Source organism: Corythoichthys intestinalis, chromosome 1 (genome assembly GCF_030265065.1).
Source record: "Corythoichthys intestinalis isolate RoL2023-P3 chromosome 1, ASM3026506v1, whole genome shotgun sequence".
Classification (NCBI taxonomy): Eukaryota; Metazoa; Chordata; class Actinopteri; order Syngnathiformes; family Syngnathidae; genus Corythoichthys; species Corythoichthys intestinalis.
In genome coordinates, this window is record NC_080395.1 from 21,176,334 (window position 1) to 21,199,282 (window position 22,949).

The following is a 22,949-nucleotide window of genomic DNA, read 5'->3' on the forward strand; positions in this document are numbered from 1 at the left end:
GATGACACTTAATGACATCTATCATATGCATTCAGTAATGCCCCAGAAAGTGGCATGTTATAATTATGACGGTCTTATGACGCCGCTGTCAAATATTTTTACAGGATATTCTTTTTATCTATGTATTTTCCCCAATTTCTAAATAAATGGCATGGTCATGAAAAATAACAGTCTTGTGCTAAAATATGAAATATTTAAAAATGCATTTATTCAGTACAACATGGAAAAATGACTCCATAATGGTCAAAACTGTCGCCTTCTTGCACCTCCCGAACAATATTTTATGCCACCGGTGATAGTCCGGCTTTTGTCATTTCCATGCCCCGGCTTCGGAGAGCGTAAACAAACCAGGAGGCGTGACAGCTAGCCGACATGCAAACCCGAACCTAGCGGCGTTTCCAGGTCTTTATCTTGCCTTAGGAAGCGAAAAAAATCACACAAAACCTCCCCGGATTATGTCACATGGCGGCAGGGTTGTCGATTGTCTTTACCGATCGGCAACCCCCCGGCCGCGAGCAAGTTCCCCTGCTTCGGGCAGGAGAGCTCACTTGCCGGGGAAGCAGCTGGAGAATTACCGCCAGGCAAACCGGCCAACGTCGGAGGAGCGTGTAGCTGCCCGAGCCCAACCCGAGGATAGTGGTCTATTGCCGGTTATCTGTCAACTTTTGCACCCTTATAATATTTTGCTCCCAAAGCTGTTGTGGCTGTGAATAAGCCTCTTTTACATTCAGTTGGACTCTCAATGTTATCATCAGCTGCTAAATAAACAAGTAACACCATAAGTATTAGAGCTGGGAATCTTTGGGCACCTAACGATTCGATTATGATTCAGAGGCTCCGATTCAATTCTAAAACGATTATTGATGCACCCCCCTCCTTTTTAAAAAAAAAAATATTTAAATTTTTTTTTTTTTTTTTTATGTTTTGTATATTAGTTCCAAATTGTTTAAAAATCCTCTCAGGCTAACCCAAACTACTATTTCAGTATCAAGGTAACATATAACAGTAAACAAATATACAAAAATAACAGTAAATAAAAAACTCCAGTCCCCATTCTGTATCAGCAGCTTTAAACAACATTCAATTAATTTAATGTTGTGAATCAACTATTACAGTTGTTAAAATTGCTCCCGTTATTCCATAATTTCCCTTCTGTCTACTTTTGTCAAAGTTTTAAAACTATTTCATCATTTAAAGATAGATTCAAGACAAGATTTTGCCGATTTAGGAGTATTTTGGATAAAAAGTTAATTAGGTTCGCTACAACAGAGCCTTCTAGAGAGGTCTACTGCTTTAAGATGGCGGCTGTTTACTTACGCCGGAAAGTCTGTCATTTCGCATCTCTGTTCAATAATACATGTTTTAACACTGACGTCGTCTGTCATTTTGCATCTAGTTCTACATATATATGATATCTACTGTAGCCGTATGTTTGTAGCAGCAGAGCAGCAGAGACTGGGCGTTGTTTGTAGCGGCTGTCGGCCGCAGTCAGGTATGATTGTTTTTTTATCTAGCGGCATGAGTTGAACATGATATTTACTCGATCCGTTCGTCATTGTGTCCCAAAGACCGCGCTGACTATGTTTTACTTCCGCTTTACCTGGTATAATTCAATAATCGGAATCTGGATATTTGTGAATCGTTCTCGAATCTTCCATGGCCGAATCGCGAATAATCTAAGAATCGGAAATTTCGCACGCCTCTAATAAGTATACATGTTCAACACGAATATGGCATAAATTAAGGGTTAATTCCGATTTGCGCTGAAAAATGGGTTACGTCGCCAGCGTAGGAACGGAACTCATTCGTAAACTGGGGACTACCTGTAGTCACTAGCCCCATAAAGGGTTTAAGGTCTTAAGTGTAAATAAAAATAATAATGACAAATTACCAAAAATAGTCAGTTGCTCAATAAAGGGTTAAAAGTCTGATGTGCCAACTTTTGAATAACTGTCCACTAGTGACCACTGTCCCTGAAAGGGTTAATTACATTAAAAAATAAGCAATTGCGGGATGGACATTATAACCTATCCATGCAAATTTGTGTCATTATTTGAATTTTAGTGACTTAATGCCTCATCTAAATTGGCAGATTACGTTGACATACACGGTTGTTACAAGTACACACGCCACAATGACTAAATATACTCAAATTTACATGCAATTCAAGTCACTGCCAATTAAAGCCAACGTTTGGTCGCCCACCAGAAGCAACAACGTGTAGAAATGGGACAAAATAAGTGTCAACGCATCGGTTTGGGTTGCACCACAAGACAATTGCGCTAAGATCATGGTCAGACTTTTGAGATGATTGTTTGGAAATAAACTCTTGACTCTTGATGGCTGCTGAAAGGTAACACTTGAGGTCTACCAAAGTCGTTGAAAAAACAACGTTTAAGTCAAAGCGGGAAGAAAGGGATTGAACGGTGGTCACGCTGTGGACTGGCCTGCTGCACAATCTGTCTTATTTTTAAAGAAAATCATGCAATTATAAATCATTTTTGACACTTTTGTACCTCGCACACGCCGTCGATGCAAACATCGCCCCTGTGGTCGGAGCAGGAGGTGCCATCTTTGACCTTGCTGGACATGGCGAAGAAGAAGTCAAAGTCTTCGGCTGTGCAGTACAGCTTACAGATGTCTTCATCTGGAAAAAAACAAAAATAGAGAAGTTACACAATGAGGCATGCAGTTGGTCAAAAATATAACAACAGTAAAGAAGCTAAAGAATGACAGTGTATATAGCTACAGTATGTGAGGTTACATACATTATGCTATACATAAATCACTACGGAAACAATTTTTAGATTTTTTTTTTAAAAACAAAAAAAATATATAATTTCAGGACACTAGCAATCATAAATATGAGAGAAACAAGCGGAGGTGGGTAGTAACGCGGTACATTTACGCCGTTACATTTACGTTATTAGTAACTTTTTGAGAAAAATGTACTTGTAAGAGTAGTTTTACAAGCCATATTTTTTACTTGAATAGATTTGTGAAAAACAAACGCTACTCTTACTCCGCTACTATGTGCTACACTAGAGCCATTACATTTTTCTTCCTTATTCTACATATTAGATTTTACTTTATTTTTGCCCGAGATGCTGACAGTAGCACTACTATTTTAACCAATGACACTTAGCAACAATAATCACATGACTCCATTATACCAATAAGAAGTATCAATATGTCCAATGACTACGCTGGCTTGTTTAATCATGTGGTGTCTTTATAGCGCCGTAAAACACTATTTGAAAAAGTCTCAACATTACTCGAAAGCGCGGATTTCAACCTCTCAACCAGTTTTTATTTGACTATGGAAAACCGGAGATATGATTGTTTAAATTTCATGGTAGGAAATATTTTTTTTTTCCACTCAGAGGGCACTCATGCTCTTTGGACTGGTGATGTTTTATTTTTCTAGTCTGAACTTGATGAATTTTGTGCATTTCTTTTGCCTAATATGGTCATGTAAAAGGTTCTAGTACAGTAAATAACAGTTCATTTTTCGAGTTGGATTTCCATGATTTATGTTGAATTTTATGGCCATAATATGCTCTTCCAGTTACACCTATGAGGTGTTGCAACAATAATCAAATGACTTCATTATACCAATTAGCTGTAACAATACAGTCACATTACCACATGCAAGGTTGCAGTGGAAGTCCTATGATCCCACCGGCCTGTTTAATCATGTGGTGTATTTAAAGAACCGTAAAAAAGAACCTATTTCACATAGAACACTGCAGTCAACATTATTCGAAAGCACGTATCTCAACCTCTTTCCAAGTTTTTATTTGACTGATAGATCGTGGAAAACTGGAGATATGATAATTTTAATCTCATAGTAAGAACTTTTTCTCCACTAGAGGGTACTCATGCTCTTTGGACAGGTGAGGTTTCATTTGTGTAGATTTGTGTAGGCGGAATTCCATGATTTTTATGTATTTTTATGGCCCAATAAGCTCATGTATAGACCATATGTCCTTATAACCACACCTGTGGTTATAATGCAGCATATAAGCAGTTCATATGGATGACACTGCGCACAGAAAAAATATGCGATTGAAAAAAAAATGTAGACAAACATTGTAAGCAGTTACTCATTACTTGAGTATTCTTTTCACCTAATTTTTACTTCAACTTGAGTACATTTTTGGATGAGTACTGAAGTAACGCTATTCTTATTTGAGTAAAATTTTTCATAAAGGTTAATGGGGGGGGGGGGGGCACTTAAGCATTTATAATTTCTTAGCTAAGGGACACATGTGCTACACTTTACAAAAAGGGTCCAAAAAACATTCAGGAATGGTTAATTAAGGTTAAGTAATACTTATGAGGTACGTTCACGTGAAATAATACTATACTTAAGGTTAGGTTAGCAGCACCCAAGGACTCACAGAGCAATGTTTCTCATTTTAAAATAACAATCACTTACTAGTACTAGTATACATTAATAACTTTATTAATACACTAATGTATATGTGAATTAATGTTAAGTAATGTATTATATTTACTATATATCATAACCTAACCTTAAGCATGGCATTATTTCACGTGATGGTACCTCATAAGTATTACTTAACCTTAATTAAGCATTACTGAATGTTTTCTGGACCATTATTGTAGAGTGTAGCACATGTGTCCCTTAACTAAGAAACTATAAATGCTTAAGTTCCCCCCCCTTAACCTTGATTAACCATTACTGAAAGTACTAGTTTATTTTTTGATTGAAAATTTTACAAATTTTAATAAAACGAAAACATTAAGAGGGATTTTAATATAAAATTTCGATAACTTGTACTAACATTTATCTTTTAAGTACTACAAGTCTTTCTATCCATGGATCGCTTTATGAGAATGTTAATAATGTTAATGCCATCTTGTTGATTTAATGTTATAATACATAAATACAGTACTTATGTACCGTATGTTGGATGTATATATCCGTCTTGTGTCTTATCTTTCCACTCGAACAATAATTTACAGAAAAATATGGCATATTTTATAGATGTTTTGAATGGCGATTAATTATGATTAATTAATTTTTAAGCTGTATTTAACTCGATTAAAAATCGTTTAACAGCCCTAATTAATATATTGCTATATGTTAAATAAGGGATTATATGAATTATTGTAATGTTAGTTAAACATTAGTTATTGTCTTAAAATGCATTAACTAATGTGTTAACTTAATGCACTCACTCATGTTATTTAACTCATTTGCTCCCAAAAACGTATAAATACGTTAGGTTTTTAATTGATTCAGTGTCCCAAAAACATATTTATACGCCCCCCCACTTTTTTTTTTTTTTTTTTTTTTTTTTTTTGGACAAGAGGCCTCAAGTGGTTCCGATCTATCTTAGATACAATGCACAAAGCTCAAAACCCATTTTAAAGCAATAAAACTGACCACTGGAGGTCAGTAGCACATTGTTAAGAACTCATCTCGGGCCAAGAAAGTATGTGAAGAAAAATAGTCAGGAAACGGAAGTTGGAGGGATCTTGTGAAGACGCGTGAGAATTTGAGAAAAATGTGGAGAACGATTGGGAAAAAAAGGCAAACAACACTGGGGGAGTATTTTGAAAAGAAAACGAAACCATCGTCAAAGAAGGATTCAAAAAAACTATCTTGATGAGACAGACGGTGACGTCCACAACAGCGTCAGATTCCACACGCGTTCTGCGGAGCTCACGTTGCGTTACTCCTTAGCCTGAGGTTGAAACCAACGATGAAGATCATGAAGATGATGAAAAAAGTGAGACCGATCTTGAGCCAGACTAGCCACGGGAGCAGCCGAGAGCCTTCCCTGTTGTTATGTGCGCAAATAGTTCAACAGTTCAATAGTTTAGTTATGTGTAAATAAATTGTTACTTTGCCATCAAAAGCTCTATTTGGCTTGTTGTTTGTTAATTTGTAGAACAGAAACATTATTCAGATGTTTGGGATGTAACTAAAGCAAAAAATAGCTGTGTTAAAGTCAGCGTTTGAAATGTATGCTTTCACAAAAAGCTCAATTTCTCAGTTTTTTTTTTTTTATCAGAAATTGGAAAATTGCGCAAACTAAGCTATTTTCTAATGCTGATTTCTAAAGAATGGAAAAAGATATGAACTTATTTTTATTTCTGCTGAAAGAAGAGAGTCTAATCTTTCTCTTGGTGGGTTCCATGTTTATATAGCAATAGAACTAGGGCTGTCAAACGATTAAAATTTTTTAATCGAGTTAATTACAGCTCAAAAATTAATTAATCGTAATTAATCGCAATTAATCGCAATTCAAACCATCTATAAAATATGCCATATTTTTCTGTAAATTATTGTTGGAATGGAAAGATAAGACACAAGATGGATATATACAGTGGGGAGAACAAGTATTTGATACACTGCCAATGGGAAAACCCAGAACAAGTATTTGATACACTGCCAATGGGAAAACCCATTGGCAGTGTATCAAATACTTGTTCTCCCCACTGTACATTCAACATACGGTACATAAGGACTGTATTTGTTTATTATAACAATAAATCAACAAGATGGCATTAACATTCAGTTAAAACGATCCATGGATAGAAAGACTTGTAGTTCTTAAAAGAAAAGTGTTAGTACAAGTTATAGAATTTTTATATTAAAACCCCTCTTAATGTTTTCGTTTTAATAAAATTTGTAAAATTTTCAATCAAAAAATAAACTAGTAGCCCGCCATTGTTGATGTCAATAATTACTTGCACAATCCTCATGGCTGCTACAGGCTATAAAATCAGTCGCACCCAATTGCCAGCAGAGGGCGGCAAAACTCCACAAAACACAAGTGAGCGTTACTGTACTGTCATTTAAATCTGTCTGAGCGGGTCAACTGCGTTAATTGCGTCAAATATTTTAACGTGATTAATTTAAAAAATTAATTAACGCCCGTTAACGCGATAATTTTGACAGCCCTAAATAGAACAGAATTTTCTGTGGGCCTTGCAAAATCAGTCAAAATCCAGTAAAACGGCCGGGAGCGAAGGGCCTTGCTCCAGTGAAAATGGCTGGGAGTGAATGAGTTAATATATTAATAAATGTTTAGATAAGCGATTAAATTAATTATTGCCATGTTACTTAAATATTAGTTATTGTATAAAAATGCATTGACTAATGTTAATTAAGGGACCCTTATAGTAAAGTGTTACCAAAAAGTTGTATTTGTTTTAAATGTTGGATAATAAAAAAAAGACTACCTTGTTAGTTATTCAAGAAAGGTCTGAATGAAAACAAAACTGACGATTAAGTCTCGGGTAATTACTTCCTTCATTGAAATCACAGACAAGTCTCAGCAGATGACGGCGAAGGTGACTTAGCCCAAGGTTCCTGAGGCAGTTTACAATGTGTTCCTCCCAACATGACCTCCCATTCATCAAGAGCTTAAACAGGCCTGGGACGCTGGCCAAACAGATCACTGTCCTTCACTGCACTACCCCTCCTTCCTTCCCTCTCCCTTTTCAAATCTTTTCCAAGTGTGTTGAAGGGGTACAAGTGGTTGCATGCCTCCCATTATAGGTGGTAACAGTTCTCACACTCAGATACTTTTGAAGAAAAAAATAAAAATAAAAAGTAAAAGTAATGAATCATACCCTTTGATTCATTAGTGCATTTCCAAGTTTTTACTTCTAAAGTACAAAACTATTTGTACTTTCCACAAATGCCTTCAATGTCTGTTATGCAGAGTGATCCTTTTCGCAAGCTAATTTAGCTTCAGCAGTAGTAAATAGAAAAAAAAAATCTCATTAGGGGTTTTGGATCTGTAATACATAAGACAAATTAAGACAAGACAAAGCTTATCGCAGCTGAAACGCGCTCCTTTGTGTGTTTGAGATGAGTTGAACTGGCCAATTAGGTTAAAGCTATCGTGCTTTATGTTGAAAATCTTCCCAAGGATTAAATTCCTGAAACTAATTGAGAAAGTACTAAACATTGGACAGACCAACCATGACATCCCTGAATACATTCTATTGGCTCTTGGCAATATGGCTTGTATATACAAAGTAAAATATCATTTCCTTTTTTTTTTCTTTAAAAAAATCTGATTCGCTATCATCCATTTTTTGCTTGCACTAAAATCCTAGAGATATTCAAAACAGGTTTGTTACAGTGTTGATTTGCTTTTCTTCCCCCTCCTGATTACGCTTATTGCAAGTTCCTAGTTTTTCTATGTAAAATAGTTGCTAAAGGGATTGAAAATTGTCACTTGTTAAAAAAAATAATTTGTTCAGCTGGAAATACTGCGAGAAAAAAAAACAAACCTCTGGGGAGCCTTACACTAGGGGTCAGCAACCCGTGGCTCCGGAGCCGCACATGGCTTTTTGATCCCTTTGATGCGGCTCAGCTTTTTTAAAAAAATGCTTTGGATTAACTCAGCTTTCCTTTAGTAAGAAGTATAAGTCAGACTTACTTTTTTATATATATATATATATATACAGTGCCTTGCAAAAGTATTCGGCCCCATTGAATCTTGCAACCTTTCGCCACATTTCAGGCTTCAAACATAAAGATATGAAATTTAATTTTTTTGTCAAGAATCAACAACAAGTGGGACACAGTCGTGAAGTGGAACAACATTTATTGGATAATTTAAACTTTTTTAACAAATAAAAACTGAAAAGTAGGGCGTGCAATATTATTCGGCCCCTTTACTTTCAGTGCAGCAAACTCACTCCAGAAGTTCAGTGAGGATCTCTGAATGATCCAGTGTTGTCCTAAATGACCGATGATGATAAATAGAATCCACCTGTGTGTAATCAAGTCTCCGTATAAATGCACCTGCTCTGTGATAGTCTCAGGGTTCTGTTTAAAGTGCAGAGAGCATTATGAAAACCAAGGAACACACCAGGCAGGTCCGAGATACTGTTGTGGAGAAGTTTAAAGCCGGATTTGGATACAAAAAGATTTCCCAAGCTTTAAACATCTCAAGGAGTACTGTGCAAGCCATCATATTGAAATGGAAGGAGCATCAGACCACTGCAAATCTACCAAGACCCGGCCGTCCTTCCAAACTTTCTTCTTAAACAAGGAGAAAACTGATCAGAGATGCAGCCAAGAGGCCCATGATCACTCTGGATGAACTGCAGAGATCTACAGCTGAGGTGGGAGAGTCTGTCCATAGGACAACAATCAGTCGTACACTGCACAAATCTGGCCTTTATGGAAGAGTGACAAGAAGAAAGCCATTTCTCAAAGATATCCATAAAAAGTCTCGTTTAAAGTTTGCCACAAGCCACCTGGGAGACACACCAAACATGTGGAAGAAGGTGCTCTGGTCAGATGAAACCAAAATTGAACTTTTTGGCCACAATGCAAAACGATATGTTTGGCGTAAAAGCAACACAGCTCATCACCCTGAACACACCATCCCCACTGTCAAACATGGTGGTGGCAGCAACATGGTTTGGGCCTGCTTTTCTTCAGCAGGGACAGGGAAGATGGTTAAAATTGACGGGAAGATGGATGCAGCCAAATACAGGAACATTCTGGAAGAAAACCTGTTGGTATCTGCACAAGACCTGAGACTGGGACGGAGATTTATCTTCCAACAGGACAATGATCCAAACATAAAGCCAAATCTACAATGGAATGGTTAAAAAATAAACGTATCCAGGTGTTAGAATGGCCAAGTCAAAGTCCAGACCTGAATCCAATCGAGAATCTGTGGAATGAGCTGAAGACTGCTGTTCACAAACACTCTCCATCCAACCTAACTGAGCTCGAGCTGTTTTGCAAGGAAGAATGGGCAAGAATGTCAGTCTCTCGATGTGCAAAACTGATAGAAACATACCTACCCCAAGCGACTTGCAGCTGTAATTGGAGCAAAAGGTGGCGCTACAAAGTATTAACGCAAAGGGGCCGAATAATATTGCACGCCCCACTTTTCAGTTTTTTATTTGTTAAAAAAGTTTAAATTATCCAAAAAATTTTGTTCCACTTCACGATTGTGTCCCACTTGTTGTTGATTCTTGACAAAAAATTAAAATTTTATATCTTTATGTTTGAAGCCTGAAATGTGGCGAAAGGTTGCAAGGTTCAAGGGGGCCGAATACTTTTGCAAGGCACTGTATCTTCAATTATTAAAACACGCAGGTCATGAATTCGATAACTATGTACCGTATTTTTGGGACTATAAGTTTCAACAGAGTATAAGTCGCACCAGCCAAAAAAATGGGCAATGAAAAGGAAGAAAAAAACGCATATAAGTCGCACCGGATTATAAATCGCATTTTTGAGGGGGGATTTATTTGATCGAATCCAGCACCAAGGACAGACATGTCATCTAGAAAGGCAATTTAAAATGAAAATACAATGGAGAGCAACAGGCTGAATAGGTGTACCGTATGCTAACATTACATGACGCATAAACAACGACCTGAGAACGTTCAGGGTTTGTTAATGTAACATAGCTATTAAGAGTTATTCAAATAACTACAGTGGGGCAAATAAGTATTTAGTCAACCACCAATTGTGCAAGTTCACCTACTTGAAAAGATTACTGAAGCCTGCAATTGTCAACAAGGGTAAACCTCAACCATGAGAGACAGAATGTTGAGGGAAAAAAAAAATTAACATTGTTTGATTTTTAAAGAATTTATTTCCAAATTAGAGTGGAAAATAAGTATTTGGTCACCTACAAACAAGCAAGATTTCTGGCTGTCAAAGAGGTCTAACTTCTTCTAACGAGGTCTAACGAGGCTCCACTCGTTACAAGTATTAATGGCATCTGTTTTGACTCATTATCGGTATAAAAGACACCTGTCCACAAACTCAGTCAGTCACACTCCAAACTCCACTATGGCCAAGGCCAAGGAGCTGTGGAAGGACACCAGAGACAAAATTGTAGACCTGCACCAGGCTGGCAAGACTGAATCTGCAATAGGTAAAACGCTTGGTCTAAAGACATCAACTGTGGGAGCAATTATTAGAAAATGGAAGACACTCAAGACCACTGATAATCTCCCTCGATCTGGGGCTCCATCTGGGGCGCGATCTCACTCCGTGGCGTCAAAATGATAACAAGAACGGTATCAGTAACACAATGCGCCGCCACTTTTTGGTAGAAACACAGGTTCTCGTGTTTAGAGGAGAAACAATACTGAATTGCATCCGAAGAACACCGTGAAGCATGGGGGTGGAAACATCATGCTTTGGGGCTGTTTTTCTGCAAAGGGACCAGGACGACTGATCTGTGTAAAGGAAAGAATGAATGGGGCCATGTATCAAGAGATTTTGAGTGAAAATCTCCTTCCATCAGCAAGGGCATTGAAGATGAGACGTGGCTGGGTCTTTCAGCATGACAATGATCCCAAACACACAGGCAGGGCAACAAAGGAGTGGCTTTGTAAGAAGCATTACAAGGTCATGGAGTGGCCTCGCCAGTCTCCAGATCTCAACCCCATGGAAAATCTGTGGAGGGAGTTGAAAGTCTGTGTTGCCCAACGACAGCCCCAAAACATCACTGCTCTAGAGGAGATCTGCATGGAGGAATGGGCCAAAATACCAGCAACAGTGTGTGAAGAGCTTGTGAAGAGTTACAGAAAACGTTTGGCCTCTGTTATTGCCAACAAAGTGTACATAACAAAGTATTGAGATGAACTTTTGGTATTGACCAAATACTTATTTTCCACCATGATTTGCAAATAGATTCTTTAAAAATCAAACAATGTGATTTTCTGGGTTTTTTTTTTCCACATTCTTTCTCTCATGGTTGAGGTTTACCCATGTTGACAATTACAGGCCTCGCTAATATTTTCAAGTGGGAGAACTTGCACAATTAGTGGTTGACTAAACACTTATTTGACTAAATACTTATTTTGCCCCACTGTAAGTAAGGTGAAATTATTATTGTGGTAAAATTGCCAAAGAAATCGCCAGCTTTGTGAGGTTTTTACTTTTTATTATCAATTTATTTCAGAACTTGTGCAACTCAAGACACCTACTGTCCGCTACAGTTGACGGCAACAGAACATTAAAATCTCTACTGCACCGATCTTACTGTCACGTCAGTCACGCGGTGCATTCAGGCACAGCACGCAAAACACATCCGCCACATTAGAACCTGATTCTTTCCATTATTACAGGAATTATTATTAAAATTATAATACTGCATTATTACTCTGATTTTTATTTGAAATTTATTTATTTAGCTATGTATAATTGTCATTTGTAATAGTAACAGCAGTATTTATTCAGGATTTAGTGTTGGTTTTTGGGCTGCGGAAAGAATTAATGGAATTATAATGTATTCTTGTGGGGAAAATCATGCTCAACATACGACCATTTCGACTTACAAACAAGGTCCTGGAACGAATTCGTATGTAGAGGTACCACTGTATATGTATATTTATTTATTGATTTGCTACTGGAATCACATTTTGAAGCATATGTTTTTTGTTGTTTTTTTTAAACTCAGTCAAAAAAGTTCCCGACCCCTGGGATAGGCACTGTGCCGCTCCCAGTGTTGTCTTTTCTATGAAAATCAGGCCTAAATGACTATGCGCGTTAAAGGCTGCCAACCCCTGCCTTACACTGTAAAATATTCTGAATAAAAGTCTCCAACTTTACCATCCACTTTTGTGTACGGCTTCCACTTGTAGTACCAACCCCTGAAGGGTTTGCTGTTGTACTCTGCGCACTGCTGCATTCGGAAGTCCACAGTGTTGGGAGGGCACGGGCGGGTGTTGCACAGCTGGTTTTGGCGGCTAGGGCCATAGCAGAATTTGCCATTATGCTGTGGCCTGGAAGACACGAGACAAATTTGTCAAATATAAGTGAATATTACAACAAAACAATATACAGTCCCTGACAAAAGTCTTGGCGCTTATCCATTTTGTAGAAACGATTGCTAATAACCTGACTTTTAATTATTCAATTGGTTTCAGAAATTGCTCATATAGTTAATACACTCCAAAATGATGTTGAATGCACAAAAATAAATACTAATACTAATAAAAAAATAAAAACTATTTATGTTGCCTTCCACCCTGCAGATCTCTCGCACACCCCCATACTGATGTAACCCCTGACCATGATTTTGCCACCACCAAACTTCACTGTTTTCTGGGTGAATCTCTGAGCCATGCAGGCTCCAGTAGGTCTCCTGCAATATTTGCGGTGACTGTGTTGTAATTCAATAGAAGATTCATCGGAAAAATCCACCTTTTGACACTTTTCCAACGTCCATCCTTTTGACAGGCTGTGGGCCTTGGCAAATGCCACACGTTTTTTAATTGTCTTTTGTTTAATGCTGGTTTCTGGGCACTGATTCGACCATGGAGGCCATTTTTAGACAGAATTCGACAGACTGTTCTGGTTGACACAGGGACTTCAGGTGACCAGGTCTCGGGGAGCTCTGCTGCAGTGGAAAAAGATCAAGATCTTCCAGCACTGGCCAGCCCAGTCAAAGGACATGAACATCATTGAGCATGTCTGGGGTTGGATGAAAGAGGAAGCATGGAAGACGAAACCCAAGAATGTTGATTAACTCTGGGAGGCATGCAAGACTGCTTTCTTTGATGTTCCTGAGGACTTCATCAATAAATTGTATGAATCCTTGCCAAACAGCATGGATGTAGTCCTTCAAGCCCATGGAAATCTTACAAAATATTAAATTTGGATCTCACAGCACCACTACTAAATTCACTTATGTTATGTAAGATATTTTTGTATTTGAAGTACATTTTTTGTTCAATTTTCACACTACTTTCTGTAGGCGACAAAACTTTTTCTTGCCAAAATTTGACCTTTATGTCTTCATTAAATGATAAATCTTTTTTCAGTGAAACGAATATGTATTTTTGTACATTCATCATCATTTGGGATGGTCTTGGCCTTCATATGAGCCACTTCTGAGACCAATTGAAGAATAAAAAGTCAGGTTATTAGCAATTGTTTCACAAAATGGATACGCGACAAGACTTTTTTCAGGGATTGTCGTAATAATGAAAGCTGGGTGCAGAATTTGAAAATAGAATAAAAATGTAACAAGCCATTACATTATCCCATCAATCTACATTTGAAAGAAAGCCTGTTAACATTTAGCCTGCTTTGTGTTTCCCACAGCTTTTAAACTGAAGCATTCCGGCACGACCACCAGCGGAGAAAATTGACTTTAGCTATTTACGCTAGTTACCAAAAACAGTACGGTTAGCGCGGACCCGGAAGAATCCCACTGATCTCATAAAAACAGCAATGCTGTTCAACTTGGCGAAGGTACTGAAGAATGCTGACTAGAAACAGAAACCCGACGGGAGGACAAGAATATCGAGGAAACAAGTGAGTGTGCACGAAATGAAGCAATACCATCCTGGATTCCATCTAACGGAGGAGTGATGGAATGGCGTTTAAAACGCCGTCTATTTGGGGTTAGAAGAAGGTTGTCGGAATATACGTCTTCACAATCTTGAGCTTATTAGATGATCACATATGGTCTTCTGCTTATTGTGGGAGTCTGCGCAGCATAATCGACTAGAGGGCTTTCTGCATCCCAGAATTCCACTTTAACTGAAGGATTGTTGTTTTTCTTCTTGTTTCCTTCTCCCATGATCATTTAATACCACCTAACCGTCAATGTATTTCTAGAAAGAAACATGGGCCAGATTGTTAGATTTGAGTTGTAGCCTCCTTTCTGCGTCGGTAACCCTACGCTGGCGCAGACGTTTAGCGCATCTTTGGTTCAGGTTGTGCAAAAACTCATAGTGCAATCGCTATTATCCAATGACCGCAACACTATTGAGAACCTGTGGAGCATTTTTAGAAGAATGAAAAATAGCTGTTTTTTTTAAAAGGTTATGCATAATGATAGGTTTAGAGAAATTTTCCTGGGCTGATAACTATAGAAGCTCATGTGCTTTTTGCCTAAGAAATCAAAGCCTTTGTCATTGATTCATTCACATATGACTGACTTTTATGTAAAGATATAAAATATCAAGTGAAGGACCAAGTATGAGAGAATATGCAAGAAGTGCAAACGTAATCTAATGGAAAATCTTGAAGACTGTGTGATTATCTGCAAAGGTATGTCATCAAAAACAGATTGATTAAAAGCCAAATTTGCCCAAAAAATAAGGACATCCAGATGATTAATCTTGAACTTTGAGTTAAAGAACTGAACAAATGGAAGTTACAGAGGGGCAAATAAGTATTTAGTCAACCACCAATTGTGCAAGTTCCCCTACTTTGAAAAGATTAGAGAGGCCTGTAATTGTCAACATGGGTAAACCTCAACCATGAGAGACAGAATGTGGAGAAAAAAAACCCCCAGAAAATCACATTGTTGGATTTTTAAAAAATTTCAAATTAGAGTGGAAAATAAGTATTTGGTCACCTACAAACAAGCAAGATTTCTGGCTGTCAAAGAAGTCTAACTTCTAACGAGGTCTAACGAGGCTCCACTTGTTACCTGTATTAATGGCACCTGTTTTAACTCATTATCAGTATAAAAGACACCTGTCCACAAACTCAGTCAGTCACACTCCAAACTCCGCTATGGCCAAGGCCAACGAGCTGTCGAAGGACACCAGAGACAAAATTGTAGACCTGCATCAGGCTGGGAAGACTGAATCTGCAATAGGTAAAACGCTCGGTGCAAAGAAATCAATTGTGGGAGCAATTATTAGAAAATGGAAGATATACAAGACTACTGATAATCTCCCTCGATCTGGGGCTCCATGCAAGGGCTTACCCCGTGGTGTCCAAATGATAAACAGAAGGGTGAGCAAAAATCCCAGAACCACACGGGGGGACCTAGTGAATGACCTACAGAGAGCTGGGACCACAGTAACAAAGGCTACCATCAGTAACACAATGCACCGCCAGGGACTCAAGTTCTGCACTGCCAGACGTGCCCCCTGCTGAAGCCAGTAAACGTCCAGGCTCGTCTGCGGTTCGCTAGAGAGCATTTGGATGATCCAGAAGAGGACTCATCATGCCTTGGGGCTGTTTTTCTGCAAAGGGACCAGGACGACTGATCTGTGTAAAGGAAAGAAAGAATAGGGCCATGTATCGAGAGATTTTGAGTGAAAATCTCCTTCCATCAGCAAGGGCATTGAAGATGAGATGTGGCTGGGTCTTTCAGCAAGATAATGATCCCAAACACACAGCCAGGGCAACAAAGAGGTGGCTTCGTAAGAAGCATATCAAGGTCCTGGAGTGGCCTAGCAAGTCTCCAGATCTCAACCCCATACAAAATCTGTGGAGGGAGTTGAAAGTCCGTGTTGCTCAACGACAGCCCCAAAACATCACTGCTCTTGAGGATATCAGCATTGAGGAATGGGCCAAAATATCAGCAGCAGTGTGTGAAAAGCTTGTGAAAAGTTACAAAAAAACGTTTGGCCTCCGTTATTGCCAACAAAGGATACATAACAAAGTATTGAGATGAACTTGTGGTATTGACCAGATACTTATTTTGCACCATGATTTGCAAATAAATTCTTTACAAATCAAACAATGTGATTTTCTGTTGTTTTTTTTCCCCACATTCTGTCTCTCATGGTTGAGGTTTACCCATGTTGACAATTACAGCCCTCTTTAATATTTTCAAGTGGGAGTACTTGCGCAATTAGTGGTTGACTAAATACTTATTTGCCCCACTGTAAACATGAACAACTGAGCAAATGTATGTTTGTATCTTCCGTTTGTTCAGTGGAACAAGAAAGCTAAAGGCTTGTTGGTGACTGTTGAACAGTTGAAAGAAAGGCAAGGATGCCTTGGGATTGTGAAGGTGGAATTTGACTCTTTACATCAGGGGTCTCCAAACCGGTCATCAAGGGCTTTGTTGGTTGTTTTTTGTTCCAAACGATCAAGCACAGACAGTTTAACCAATGAGGTTTCTTCTAAAACAAGCAGCACTTGACTGCAATCAACTGATTACACTTGTAAGACACCAGATTGGTGTAAAGGTTTCGTCTTGTTTTGTTGGAATGAAATCCTGCGCCCACTGCGGCCCTATGTGGAATAGTTTGGAGACCACTCCTTACATGATAAAGTTCCTGAGCTACAAAAGAAAAAAATGCCAAGTCAAAACAATAAGTTGCATGGCATCTGCAAATTCCCGCGTTGACTGTGTCAATGAACAAAATTTTGGATTCTACTGAATGAAATATCTGATATCTGACATCTCTCCGCCATGAAAGTCATTATACATGCCTGGACGGACACAAATCTTAGCTTCAATTTATAGTCTTAAAGAGCTTCAACCTAGATTTTGTCTCTCTGAAATATCACCTAAAAGTGAAAGTGTGGAAAATGCCTCTTTTGCTGAGGAATCAGAGACTCATGTTAAAGCAACTGAAGCTATTCATGAGTTGTTCACTCTCTTGTTTTACATGCACATTAGTAATTTGGTGTACAGAAATCTTGAAAGGAGGTGTGGGCACAGCATCTGCAAGAGTAGCTGAACCATGCAGACCCTAAAGCATGGTTTATGATTCCGCGTCGGGCCGACGGCGTAGCTACGGTGTCAACCAGACACCATCGATAAGCATTTGAAGCTCTGCGTAGAAGTGCCGCATTGCGCTGTAGTGTGCTGCTCCAGGCTTCCCGCGGGGTCTTAAAAGCATTAAATTTATGAATTTGGAAATAATACCTTTAAAAGTCTTTAAAAAGTATTGAATTTTCATATCTGGGACTTAAAATTTAAGACGTATGTAACTTCTCTGTGTCTCATTCCTCCTCAAAAGTGTCATTTGTCATTTTGATTAAATAACGTAGCCTAAATAATATGAAAAAATAGGACGTAACATAGCCCCAGGTCAAAATCCCGTCCAGGGGATTCCCGCGTGAATCCCGTGTCACGGCGCGAGTCCTGATAAAATGTCATGCTAGTCTATAGCACACAGATTTTTTTATACCTAGCCATACATTTCTTATCAAAGAGATGGGGAAATGTAAATTCCTCGACGCGTCGTTGAGTAACCAGCCTTTTAGCTTTTGGCTAAAACCAGTGGATACCCGTGTGTTTGAAGCTTTTTGCATCGTATGTAAAAAAAAGATTTAGCTGGGTACAAAAGGCATGAAGGCGCTAGAGTCCGATGCTAAATCGTCCAAGCATATAGACCCCAATCACGTGACGTCACAACTCCGCCCCCCTGACTGGCGCTGCCATATTGTCCGTCAGCTCATCGTGTTTACATATTACCGCTACGTACATTCCTCCTATTACTGCATGTTTTTCTGCTTGTCTAAGGAATCACCGCCTAGTAAACAAATCCAAAAATCTTCCTGACAATCGTTAACATTGATTAATCAAAATGGTGAAGGCATGTGTGGCGGTTGGTTGCAGTAACAGAGAAGATAAACGGTCATTTTAGTAGTTGCTGTGTGCCCATTGTTAAAAGGGCAAATCTCTAAAGCAGCACGGTTTGTGTATCTCGGTCCATGATGCGTTTGTGTCGACAGCCGTTAGACAGCGGCTGTCGACAACACGATCGCAGACATCATCAGATGGAGACTACGAAGCTCGTCGCCACGGTCGCGCAGCAAGAAGGTGAGCGCAACAACAGGTGTTGTGCCGAAAAATAGCCGCCCTGCGTGAAATGCCCCCCCGACGGGAGCGCCCACATGCAAATGACTTTCTTGTACCATGAATATGTATTATTTTACTCTGCTTGAACTAATAAATGTCATACCTGTGTGATTGTCATTGGGATATGGTCGTGAAAACCTGTAGACCAATACATTTCCATTCAAAGATGGTTATGTGGCCCAGTCCAAGTTTTGTTACTAAAATACAGCTAGGGTTGTTCCGATCATGTTTTTTTGCTCCCGATCCGATCGTTTTAGTTTGAGTATCTGCCGATCCAGATATTTCCTGATCCGACTGCTTTTTTTTTTTGCTCCCGATTCAATTCCAATCATTCCCGATAATTTTTCCCGATCATATACATTTTGGCAATGCATTAAGAAAAAAATGAATAAAACTCGAATATATACATTCAACATACAGTACATAAGTACTGTATTTGTTTATTATGACAGTAAATCCTCAAGATGGCATTTACATTATTAACATTCTCTCTGTGAGAGGGATCCACGGATAGAAAGACTTGTAATTTTTAATGAATAAATGTGACTTTGTATATTGTGACTAAATATTGCCATCTAGTGTATATGTTGGGATTTCAGTAAATGATACTGCAGCCATTCAACCCAAATGCATGATGGGAAGTGCAACCATGATTGTGCGTAGGGGCACCAATTGGTATATCTTCTCTGCGTTGGGAAAGAACATAGGGTTTCAGATTCAGATTCAGAATATTTATTGTCATTGTTGCAAAAAGCATGTTAAGATTATGATCAACTACCACCTTTCTTCCTAACATTGCCTCCCACGTTAATTTAAATTGCTGAGAGAGGGAATGTAAGGCTTTGGCCAAATGAAAAAAAGGCTCCAAAGGCTGTCAAAATTCCCTCTACTCATTATACGCTGCGTTTAGTTCTATATATATATATATATATATATATATATATATATATATATATAGGTAAAACGGCACCTTTATAGATTGAAGGCGACAATGCGTGAGTGAGTCGTGCAGCGCATGCGTTAATTATTAAACGTGATTAATTAAGAAAAAATAATTACCGCCGTTAACGCAATAAATTCGATTGCCCTACTTTAAGCCAAAACTACTCTGGATGAGTGTAAGACATTTTGTCTGTAACGTTATATACAATTAGAAAACGATTTAAATAAAAAAAAAAATATATATATATATATATATATATATATATATATATAAAAAGGCATGTCCGATATTTTTTTGCCGATTCTGATACTTTGAAAATGACGTGATCGGATGCCGATCGATCAGGCCATCTTTATACAGTACAAATATTTTGTGTAATTTAATTATTTAAAACTGATCTTACAGTCGTAAAACCATTACTGTAGTGCGTCCATGAAAACATTTGATGTGTTCACGTCAATAAAGCGTTATAAATAAGTGCTCCCGTCAGGGGGCACATTTCACACGGGGCTGCTATTTTTCGGCACACACCGGCCCGTTGTCGATCAAGTTTCATTTTACAATCGTGACAACGGTGATGCTCAGCTGCCCAAATGTCGGTTTATATTCAGGCCGGTGCCGATTTTGGGTACCCGACTCCTCATTGTGACATAAACTGGAGTATGATTGGAAATTTTGTGGTATCAGGACGAGCTCTGACGCACGCGACGGGACCGGACGGGAGGAAACATCGGTTTGGGCATCAAATATGGATCTGGCGACTGGATCGACTGAAGCTTTTCCAAATAACGGCTTTTATGCAACTCATCCAATGAGTTTACAGTGAAAGCACTGGGGATTCCATAATTTGCAAGTGAATCCACCTTTAGGAACTACGATCATTGACAATACGGACACAAAATGACGGACAACATGGCGGCACAATACAGCGATCACGTGATTTTGTGACGTTGGTGATTGGGGTCTATAGCATCCATGAGAGGGAAGAAACAAACTCCCTCCAGCTAACAATAGCCAGCTAGCTGCTAGTGCTGCAGCCCCCCTGCATCCCAGCCCAGCTACGAATGCTAGTGGATTTGCAAACATAGATCTACACATATCGTTTGGGTCCACAGCAACCATTAAGGCCGAGGTGTTGTGGTTGCCTGAGAGTTTAAGATGACGCTCGCCATGCTAAATGCTAATGCTGACTAGAACGCCTCTACTTGGCCTGTGCTCTGTGTCTGTGCTCTGGTGGTGACGCATGAGTAGCCTATTCAATACGCTGCATTCTTACATCCTGCACACATCCCACATTTCCACTTTCAAAAAATAAATTTACACAAATTCACAGATTTTGTTTTTCTTTGTCAATATGGCTATGGAATAGGTATTAAGTTTTTAAAATGGTCTTAATTAGGTCTTAAAAAGTCTTAAATTTAACGAAGAAACCTGTAGGAACCCTGCGCTCAGTCACTAGGGGGGTGTATCCTTATCTTTGTGTGGTTTCGTGAGCTTCTGCTGGGCTTCACCATAGCACTCCTTGGTTTCTTTAATGTCAGAGACAGAGCAGCTATTTCTTGAGTCAGAGCTCATCGAAATCGAAAAAGAATTGCTTTTGCACCAAATGTGTAAATGTAGGAGACGCAGAAACATTTGTGGAGGTGGTCTGTCCGACCACTGAACCAGTCGAGGCAAAAAACGGGTGAATTTGCCACATTTGTTCACCCAATGAAGGGCATGGATGAAGAGATGCACTTTGGATATTTTCTGATGTCAGCTAGCAGATTTGACAATCATCTTTGCAAAATTCAACCTTTAATATCACACCAGCAAACACACAACATGCAGGCAACCCGTCACCGCAACGCGTAGTCAGGATTTTGAGCGGATGCACGTCAGGCTACTGCATAGGGTACGCCATCAACGGCAGATCGCAGAAGCATAACAAGTCCTTAAGGGGAAACCACCAATGCCCCTGGACCCAGTGCTGTCCCCACCAGTCTCAAAGACTAAACCACGGCCAACAGATGTGATCATTTTAGGTTGTACCGGAGTTTGTTGTGTTTTTGTTCTAGAACCACGGCCAAACCAAAAACCATCAATAGTTCCACACTCAAGTACGAAACACCTATTAAGTTAGTCCGGCAACAACCTAAAGGACCTTCCGCTGCGATAGAGAGTCTGGGGTTCTTACACACAGGGTCCAAATTGAGCACCACTCAGCCTTTACATTCCATCTTTACATCGAGCGTGTGACAAAATGTGCACCGTCAAAACCAGGTCAAGATTTTGACCCTAATCTCCAAGGCTTGTTGACGAGGATTAAGGCGGACCGTGTTTGATCTGGCAGGTGGTCTAAGGGGGGGAGGGGATGACAAAGTGAGGAAGCAGGTGGAAGACGTGGTAAAGCATGAAAATTCATTTTTCGCCTTTAGAGCAGCTACTACAAGGGCTTTAATCTGCCAAGCCCCCTTGAAGAAGACATTTGATGAGGATGACTCTGGCCACGGCACTGAGGCGAAAGTGCACCTGAGGTCAAGTTCAAAGGTATTTCACGAGAGAGTCGATGGGGATGAGAACCTTTTATATGACTAAGAACACATGATAATCAAGCAGATTTGGCAAAGACTGTGCTGATCACTGAACCAATTGAGGTCCGTTATCACCTGCAAATAAAAATGTTGTAAGACACATTCTCGTTCTTGTTTTTTTTTTTTTTTTCACGGACGAAGAAACAGACACTTGGCTTTGATGTTGGAATTGAAACAAAGTCCAAATTTAATTTTTGTTAAGATTTTCAGGGTATATATATATGTTATACCAGTTGCCAGAGGCAGGGTTAGCAGACAGGTAAGTCAGGCAATTGCTTCAGGCCCCGGCCAATAAATGGTCTCCCGTTTGCCAAAATGTACTCCACAATAATGACAATGACTGGCCATTTGAAATGGAAACAGTACCAAACCTCTCTTGTGGGTCTCCATCACATGCCACAAATGAGCCCAAATCAACAGGAAGTGACCCAATATGAACAGGAAGTGAGCCTGAAATGCCCCAAAATCAACAGAATGTGCCCCGATATCTACAGAAATTGACTCTGGAATGCCTCAAATTCAACAGGAAGTGACCCTGAGATGCCTCAAAATCAACAGGAAGTGACCCAATATGAACAGGAAGTGAACCTGAAATGCCCCTCAATCAACCAAAAGTAATAATAATAATAATACATTTTATTTCTACAGTGCTTTTCAAGACACGCAAAGACACTTTACAAGAAAGATCGGAACACAATAGCTCAAAAGGAATAACAAAACAATCATAAAATTAAATTAAAAGCAGGATGAGAGTAAATAAAGAGTTTAACAGGTCAGGATAAAACCGAGAAAAGGATTATGGTGGGTAAGAAAGTGTGAAAATGTGTGTTTTAAGTCTGGATTTGAAAAGTGAGAGGATAGATACATTGCGAAGATCGAGGGGTA

General features: G+C 39.1%; 1 protein-coding gene across 3 annotated transcripts in view; it reads right to left on the reverse strand.

Moving 5' to 3' along the window:
• Positions 1 to 22,949, reverse strand: part of adamts18 (ADAM metallopeptidase with thrombospondin type 1 motif, 18) — a 172,340-nt gene that overhangs the window by 66,972 nt on the left and 82,419 nt on the right. For all 3 annotated transcript variants that reach the window (XM_057843203.1, XM_057843192.1, XM_057843214.1), the window contains 2 exons: positions 12,590 to 12,762; positions 2,517 to 2,647 (listed from right to left, as the gene is read on the reverse strand). In XM_057843203.1, the coding sequence (XP_057699186.1) occupies positions 2,517 to 2,647; positions 12,590 to 12,762 (304 nt within the window). The remainder of the gene's footprint in view (positions 1 to 2,516; positions 2,648 to 12,589; positions 12,763 to 22,949) is intronic.